The sequence below is a fragment of the Ursus maritimus genome, unplaced genomic scaffold (assembly GCF_017311325.1).
Source record: "Ursus maritimus isolate PB19 unplaced genomic scaffold, ASM1731132v1 scaffold_33, whole genome shotgun sequence".
In the NCBI taxonomy this organism is placed as follows: Eukaryota; Metazoa; Chordata; class Mammalia; order Carnivora; family Ursidae; genus Ursus; species Ursus maritimus.
The window spans coordinates 5,137,371-5,145,735 of NW_024425897.1; the positions used below are offsets into that span (position 1 = coordinate 5,137,371).

General features: G+C 36.5%; 1 protein-coding gene across 8 annotated transcripts in view; it reads left to right on the forward strand.

Moving 5' to 3' along the window:
• The window catches only part of PTPN2 (protein tyrosine phosphatase non-receptor type 2), an 83,492-nt gene extending 75,508 nt beyond the window's left edge, over nt 1–7,984 (forward strand). For 4 of the 8 annotated variants that reach the window (XR_005831654.1, XR_005831655.1, XR_005831656.1 and 1 more), the window contains 2 exons: nt 231–1,221; nt 7,616–7,984. Coding sequence is in view for 4 of the 8 variants with exons in the window: in XM_040619615.1 (XP_040475549.1) it covers nt 231–332; nt 7,616–7,637 (124 nt within the window). In the remaining 4 variants the exon portion in view is untranslated. The remainder of the gene's footprint in view (nt 1–230; nt 1,222–7,615) is intronic. The other 4 variants (XM_040619615.1, XM_040619617.1, XM_040619616.1 and 1 more) reach the window with 1 other exon arrangement.
• The last annotated feature ends 381 nt before the right edge of the window (nt 7,985–8,365 follow it).

An 8,365-nucleotide genomic window follows, 5' to 3' on the forward strand; every position in this document is an offset into this window, starting at 1 on the left:
CTGAAAGTATTTATTAATAGAATATTGTACCAGAAATTGTTGCTGAATTATCAAGAGTACATCTGTGGACCACTTAGAATATTGAAAATCCCCCTCTTTTTTTTATTCCAGTGTTTTAATGAGTTTAAAAACATGGGGCTCGGGGGGTGGGTATTTGGGCTTCAGTCCTCTGTATTAAGAGTGATAAGTCCTGCCATGCACTTCCTTTTATCTGTTTTTGTTTTTTCCAGCGTTCTACGGAAACGAATTCGAGAGGACAGAAAAGCTAACACGGCTCAGAAGGTGCAGGAGATGAAACAGAGGCTAAATGAGACTGAACGAAAAAGGAAAAGGTGGTTATATTGGCAACCTATTCTCACTAAGATGGGGTTTGTGTCATTCATACTGGTGGGTGCTTTCGTTGGCTGGACGCTGTTGTTTCAGCAGAATGTCCTATAAATAAACAGTTCTGCCCAGCAAGCTGCTGCACTCGTAGCTGACAGTGTTACGTTAGTCACAAGGGTTTGTTAGCAAACTCCTCGCACCCCAGAAACAGTGCGGTAGGATAGACACCAACCAGATAAGTGACATATTCAGTCCCCAGCCCAACATCTCAGGGCGCTGTCCCCAAACTGTAAACGGCTATCTGAAATAAAGACTTGAATGCTTGTTGAAAACTGGTACATTTTGCAACTGTATTCATACATGTTAAGCGTAATATTTCACCTGACCAGATTGAGAAATCCTTTACCACAAGGGTTTGTTTTTGGAGGCTTTCTGGATTTTAACCTGCACTAGATACAAGCAATAAATATTGTGGTTTTATCTACATTATTACTGGAAAGAAAATGACCTTTAAATAATGCGTGTAATGTATAATGTACTGTTGACATGGGCATCAACATTTTATATTCTTAACCATTTCAGGGTAAATATATTTTATAAGTATCTATTTAATCTTACTTTTGTAGTTAAATGTACTTTTTAAAAGCTCAATTTGAAAAATCTGTTACCATGAAAAAATAAATTGTGTGTTGATTCAATTGTACTGAATACCTTTTCCTAAAGAGAAGTTTGATACAAGCAGTTAGAACTAACTCTGAATAAGCAATTTTTACTATATATTTGCATTTCTTTTATGTTTTACAGTTTTCCCAATTTTAAAAAGAAAAGCAAACAAAGAAACAAAAATTTTCCCTAAAAATATCTTTGAAGGAAAATTCTCCTTACTGGCATAGTCAGGTAACATTTGGTCAAGACTTTGTAAAGAAATTGGTTTCTGTAAAGCCCATGGTGAATACTGTTTAATTTTCATGAAAATTTCAGTGTAATTACCCTTATTTATAATTGGGGTAAATCATGACTTAGGAAATAAAAATAAGGAGCAGCATTTTATTATCCATATTTTCAGTTTACTAGACTGAAGTTTTGAAGTAAAATTTTTTCAAGTTCTTTCTACTTCAATAAATAGCGTGATGATGTACAAACCTGACCTTGTCCCTTTAACTTCTTAATGGGTATTTTTAAAACATATTGTTTGATGAACTTCACTGCTCATTTGAGTGCTAGCCTTCTTCAGATCCCAACATTCCATTCAGTGTTTGACTTGTTTAACTTAAACTTTAAATAGTTATTATAAATTTAATTGCTGATATAGCAAAATCACATTATTTCGGTGGTTTTCAAGCTATGCTCATTGGATTTCTGAGGGGTCTCCGAGAGGTGGTTGGAAGGACTCCAAGCTACCCGCCTTTACTTTCAGCCAGACCATCTCTGCTTTATCTGTTTTATATGCTATGTATGATCTCTGTCTGAGGTGTATTTATTTTAAGGGGACAGTTACGATTTTAAAAACAGTTTGAAAACCATTTGTATAGATAAGTATTTTGTATTGATTTGAGTAGCCTTCTCGAATGTATTAAATTATGCTGAAAGTCTGAAAGCAGGATGTAGGTGGTACTACATATTAAATCAGATTTGTGTAACTTGTGCCTGTGTCCTAATTCAGTATTACTGTGTCCTGTAACCTTTAAATGGAGAGGAGGTAAGAGGGATATATATATTTTTTAATGTCTGTCTGTATTAAGCCTGTGTTCAGGTACCAGGACCCGTCATTGTTGGTTTCCAGCGTTTTTAATTTGCCTTGGTTTATATTTGCTAAAATACAGTATGTTACTCTGCAAGTCAAATATGGATAGATGATACGAAATTTCCAGTTGAAGATAGCCTTGCCTTAAACAAAAAGGAAGCGAATTCTGGTCATGATGCACATTGCTGCTTTGCAGGGTAAATACGCTTCGCTGGGTTCAGGATTTTAGTTTGCTTTTTGTCTGCATTCTGTCCTTCACGCGGTGTTTGTTGTAATATATCTTAACAGTCATAATCAGTGAAGGAAACATTGGTTGAGAAACTTCTGCAAGGGTTACCCATCTTTCCTCCTTTCAAACAGATGCTGATAGTGTGTTAAGTTTTTGCCAGTAATAATATTTTTGGTGGGTTCCATATACTGATTATTAAAAATACATGGCCATGTGCTGTGGTGCCCAGGGTCATCAGACTGACCCTTTATGAAAGGAGGCGTGCTAGTCCGAGGGAAGGACACAGACAAGGGCTCCTGCCTTCTCAGGGAACAGCCAGGGGACAAAGTTAGCCATCCACAATAGAGTCTACATTTTACAAAATATGTGTATCCTTAGGTCTTCCTAATATTTTCTAAATATAACAGATTTTGAAAGTCAGGTGTGTAGTTCATTTTAATCAGGTAGTATTTTTTGAATAGGTTAAGGAAGAAGAGATATTTTAAAAAGCCAGAGGATATGAACACAAAAAGCATTTGTGTTCATATCTGTCTCTACCGATAAACTGATAGCCGTCTTTGATTTAATGCCATCTTCTCTGGCTATACCAGCTGGTTATGTATTGGTCTGCAAGTTTAACTAAGTATTTTATGCTGGCCTATGAGCAGTTTTTATCTATGCTTGCATATATATAACGTGCACAAATATAATTCTCCATTCTTCAGTTTATCCACATATAAAAATAATACCTTTTCTTGAATTCTTACACAGTTAAAAAAAAAGTAATGTGTAAAAGTGTATAGAGAACTTTAGAACAATATAAAGACCATTCCTCATGTTTAGGGGTATTTTATATATGTGCTCTGTCCTTTTCCTATTCTATCTTCAAATTAATACTGACTGTGTATTAATATTTCAACCATGAAATGAACAAGAGAAAGGAGATAAAGTGTGTTGTTGTTTTTTTAAATAGCTCTGCTTAACAGGCATGTCATAAGAAGGGACTGTAACTCTTAATTTTATGTATACTTGTGCTTATCCCCTTCATTTTAAATAAACTAGAATTGATGGTATGAATAAAAAAATAGGTATTGGTTTGAAAAGTAGTTTATGATACAGAGCAGAGCTCTACTCTTCAAATCAGGTCCTTTGCTTTCAGTGTCGGTTCACAGTGGTGGTTGCTGCCGTGTATCGATTGTTTACTAGGTGCCAGGCACTGTGCTAATGAGCACTGTCGTAGTTTAGCCTATTTAATCCTTACAACAAGCTTCTGGGGTAGGTGGTGGTGTTATGAAGCCATGATCAGCCTGAGACTGGACATTTCTACATTGTTTTATGCTGCTGTCTTTGAACAGTCCCCTATATGTAGTGTAGTTTAGAATTAGATTATTCTCAACGAAAGACTTACCCTCTGCGAGTCATCTCCCTCTTAGAAAAACACATCCGACTAGATTCTATGTAAATAGACACAGGCCAGAACCTGATTATGTTAGAAATACCGTCATTAACCTTTTCGTACTCCATTTCAGCACGTACCTACATCTCCAGAGTGCCTGCCTGGCTATTGTACAGATTTTAAAACCTAGTCTGCCGTACTTTTTACTTTCAGACACAGAACTTACAGAGGTTTTATTTTAATGTAGTCTGTTATAAGCCTAACTCCATTATGTATCATCCACTTCTTCCCGTGCTCAGGCAGAAGTCTAAGAATCACGCCTTCTGTAAACATCGATGTGTTTTTTCGTACAGCGGTCCACGTGGGTTTGTTAGGGGGGGCGGGGAGTAAGGAGCAAGGGTGCGGATCTCCGAATCTGCTGCACCCCAGGGTGGGGGAAGCCGAGGTCAGTCTTGGTGCAGTGATCCTGGTCTGAAACTAAGTGCGTCTGTTCTGTGTTCTTATTTCTACGTCGGTGGCTAATTTAAGTCTCTCTTACTTTAAGAAACCTTTAATTTGGGCTTGACTTGTTTAGGGGATAGGGGCACAAAATCTTACAAATAAAAAATTTGAAGGTAATACTCTTCCACATGACAAAACTAAGTTCTCCTGACTTAATATGCAGGTCTTGGTCATTCCCTGGATGATTTATTCTGGAGTGGACCTGTTTCCTTCATCTTTTTCCCTAGTTCATTTGTTTGGATTTGATTCCATTTTTTTCTTACACTTCTTTTCAAAGCAGTGTTTATAGGACAATATCACCAACAGCCCCTCCAAGAGTGAATGAATATTTTAGAACTTCCAGCTCTCTCATTCCATCCGATATGTTACGTGTAAGTGATGACGTGCTTTCATGGGAAGAAATGGGTTGTGTAAGCAGGTGCCCGGGATCCCCCGTCAGATACTGCGCCCTTTAGGCTAAATTCCATGTACTCACCATAATATAGCCATTTCGCTGTTCATCCAGATTTGACAACTTAAGCTTTTAATTGAGGAATTTTAAGCTACTCACTTTCTTGGGTAGTGTCTGAAAGAATAGACTTCTAGGAAAATGGTATGAGTTGGGCCATGTCATTTTTCCCTTACCAACAGGAAGTTTCTCAATATTTACCACATTCAGATTGCTCCAAGAACAGCCAATTCTGCACAGTGCTTTTCCTCAACACTCTTCAGAGAAATGGTTGTCTCCTTTGGCTACTAAATTTATTTGGGGAGAATTTTTCCTCACTGTCAGTTATTCCATCGCAGAGCGTTGCTAAGTGGAAGCAGTGCATCAGAAGAGAAGCTTTTACTTGGGTTGAAAGGCTTTGTCTTTATCAGTGACAACCTGACAAAAAGTTTTAAAGAGCTCTGACCATCTCTGTGAAGTCCACTGGGAGAATGAAAAGCTCAGTCCCTTGAACTCTCTCTTTTGGTGTTACAATGTACAGTGGAATATGGAAATTATAGGATATAGTGGCAACCTTACTTATGGAGTCCAGTACTCTCTGGCTTTTCGTTACATAGCGTATTTTGGGGAGCTATAAGGAGAATTGCATGGGTATCTTTTTTTCTTTATGGAGACCATTTTTTTAAAGAAAAGCACCAATTCTTTATTGTTGCTCTAATTTGACATAGATTTTGTAGACACAATGAGGTTGGTATTTCAAATTACTATTAAAAAAACCAAGTTTTGGGGGGTTTGGTGAATTCAAGAGAAGGAAACTAGATAAGTTTGTTTTGTCTAGAAGGCAATGCTTTGCTCACCTTACAGAAGGTTTTATGATTCTTTTCAATAAAAAAAATAAAAAATAGTGCAAATATCTGGTGGCAAAAAATACTTCGGAAGCAGTTTTGACTTTCCATTACTTCAGGTGTGGAACCAGCTTGGGAAGATCGTTCTCTGTCTGTAAACCTGGCTGTGTGCCAGAGTAAGGGCAGTGGGCAGTATGTGAAGCATGGCTAATTATTCCACTTAATTTCTTTGAACCCATTTTATTTTGACTTGTTGAACACATGATTCAAGTGAACATATTTTTTCCTAAAATACAGCCCATTTGTCTTCAGTCTTGCAAATAAATACGTTCTTTAAAAACAGTTAACGCTCCCAATGATTTTATCTTCTTTTCTTGTCCCCCAGAATAATATCTACAAAGAAAAAAGAGTGAATTTTTTAAAACGTTGTCAGGTTCTTTTAGTTGTTGTTACACACGATAGCTTCTCCTTGATAAGTGAATCTCTAACACCGTGCTGGGGAAAACAACAGTGTTTGTTGGACACATGCTGTTCTGCCAGTCAGCTTAAATACACCATCTAGATTTAATCTGCTTAACACCTCTTCTAGCTACATTACCCTATTTTAAAATAAGGAAACCGAGTCAGAGAATAAGTAACTTGCCCATGATTGCACAGCTAGTACATGACAGTTGAAATTCAGACTCCTGTCTGTAGAATTCCAGTAACTCCAAACCTCATGCTGCTTCCATTATGACACATGGACTCTGTTTCTAAATGAAAAAAATTAGACAACTCCTTTTACCTGTTAAAATCCAAAGTAACGCTCTTTATTTTTTAAGTGAAACAAAGTTTTTATCTCCAAAAGAATTTGTGAAAACAGTCTGAATTAACACTGAACCAGAGAAATACTGGAACATCAGAATATTCTCTAAACCAAACCATTATTTCATTCACCTTGATTGATTGGATTGAGTTACTTTGTTTTGATGAGCAGATTTTCTGCACGAGTAGGAAATAAATCCATATTTTGCAGCGATCAGAGTCAGTAGGAAGTACCTTTCCTTACTTCCATCCAGCATGGTGTAGGGTTCGGCAGGGCCCTGCAGTAAGCACCTGCGGTAGGTTTTGTGACTCACAGACATCTGGTGAGAATGTTTTCTTAATGACTTGACATTTCTGTGTCCGTGCTGGACAACAAGGAGATAGAGCTGTTCAGAACACAAGGTGCTCGGGATTGTTACTCTTCAGTAGAGTCAGTAGTCAGGAGGAAGCTCAGCTCACAGTATCTTGAGGGTTTTTGACTAAATGTTTTGGGAGAATGTGTGGACATGGTTTATATTCCTATTTTATGTGGAGACACAACAATGACAAGTATTTAGATTTGGGGTTTTTTTGTGATAAGGAAGTCGGGAAGAAAAATACCGTCTCAAAAGTTCAGTTATTTGCAAATATTATGAAATACCATCAAAAACTGCCCTTAAAATAGCTATTTCATCTGTTACTTAAGTTCTCATTAATCTTCACTTTTTGACATTAAAATACAATAAATCTGTCAGTTATTTTATGTCTTTTTTTTTATATTGGTAATAATTTAAATCATGTCACTTTGGTTCTGTATTGCTATAATCATTAGTATTATCCTTCGGGACAAAAAAAAAAGCATGCTGCTAATAGTCTGTGATTTAAAGATTTAAGTCAACTTTATGTTGAAACATTACATTCCTAATTTTTAGCAGTATGATACAGTGGAGGTCCAAATTGGATTAGACTTTTGCATTGAATCCCAAAGTATTGGTAAGTCTAGCGCATACCATATAATCTTGCGAAACTGTTGTGGGTACAGTTTTTTAAACCTGTCTGTCTGTCAGTATCTCACATGGAGGTCATTTCTTAAGTAATACAGGATGACCTGAGAAATTCATTGGTAATCCTCGAAAAAGCCATATGAGTTATGGTGCTTTAACATGAGTCTACCTCACACCACCAGTTCTGTTTGAAAATCGAGCACATAAACAGATTTACCAAGATAACAGTGAAGCACTTAGTGTGGTTGAATGTGACATGTTGGAATGTTTTTTAGTTGCCTTTTTAGTTCATTGTTAGTCCTTTTATGTTTGTCTCTATCTATGTACGTCTGCGTGTTTGGTCAATATGAATTGAATAGATGACTTCTTATTTTATGTTTTAGGCCAAGATTGACAGACACCTAAATATTCATGACTTGAGAATATTCTGCAGCTATAAATTTTGAACCATTGATGTGCAAAGCAAGACCTGAAGCCCACTCCGGAAACTAAAGTGAGGCTTGATAAACCTGTAGATTGCCTCACATATGTCTGTTTACAAAGTAAACTTTACATCCAGGGAACGAAGAGAACCACCAGCAGAAGACTTTGCAGAACCCCTAATTTGATGGATTGTTAAGTTTTTTAATACGTGTATGAAATGTAGAAAGATGTAAAAGAAATAAATTAGGAGAGACTACTTTGTATTGTTCTGCCATTCCTACTGTATTTTTATACTTTTTGGCAGCATTAAATATTTTTATTAAATAGCCTATGTTGGTTTGTGTGCGTTATCTTAGGACAGTTCTGCTTCAGATAATGAATGTTTCCTTAAAGGGTTTAACTCCACTTTTTTATAACCTGCAGTTGACATTTAAATCGAAATTGGTTCAAAACGCTGGTCACTTTTTAAGATCTTTTTTAGTTACCTCTCAAATAGTCTTCCTATCAAAACAGGTTAGGTGGAAGCACAAAAGAAAAGTTATAATATTCCTTTTGTTACTTAGAAAAGTTATGAATGTGGATAACGGTATTAAATTATTTTCAAATATGTACAGTAATTCAGTGCAATTTTTACAATCACTGTTACTCTTGTGTTGGACATCGTGCTTTTCTCAGACATTTCCTGTTATAAAAGATCAAGAGTTCCTTCC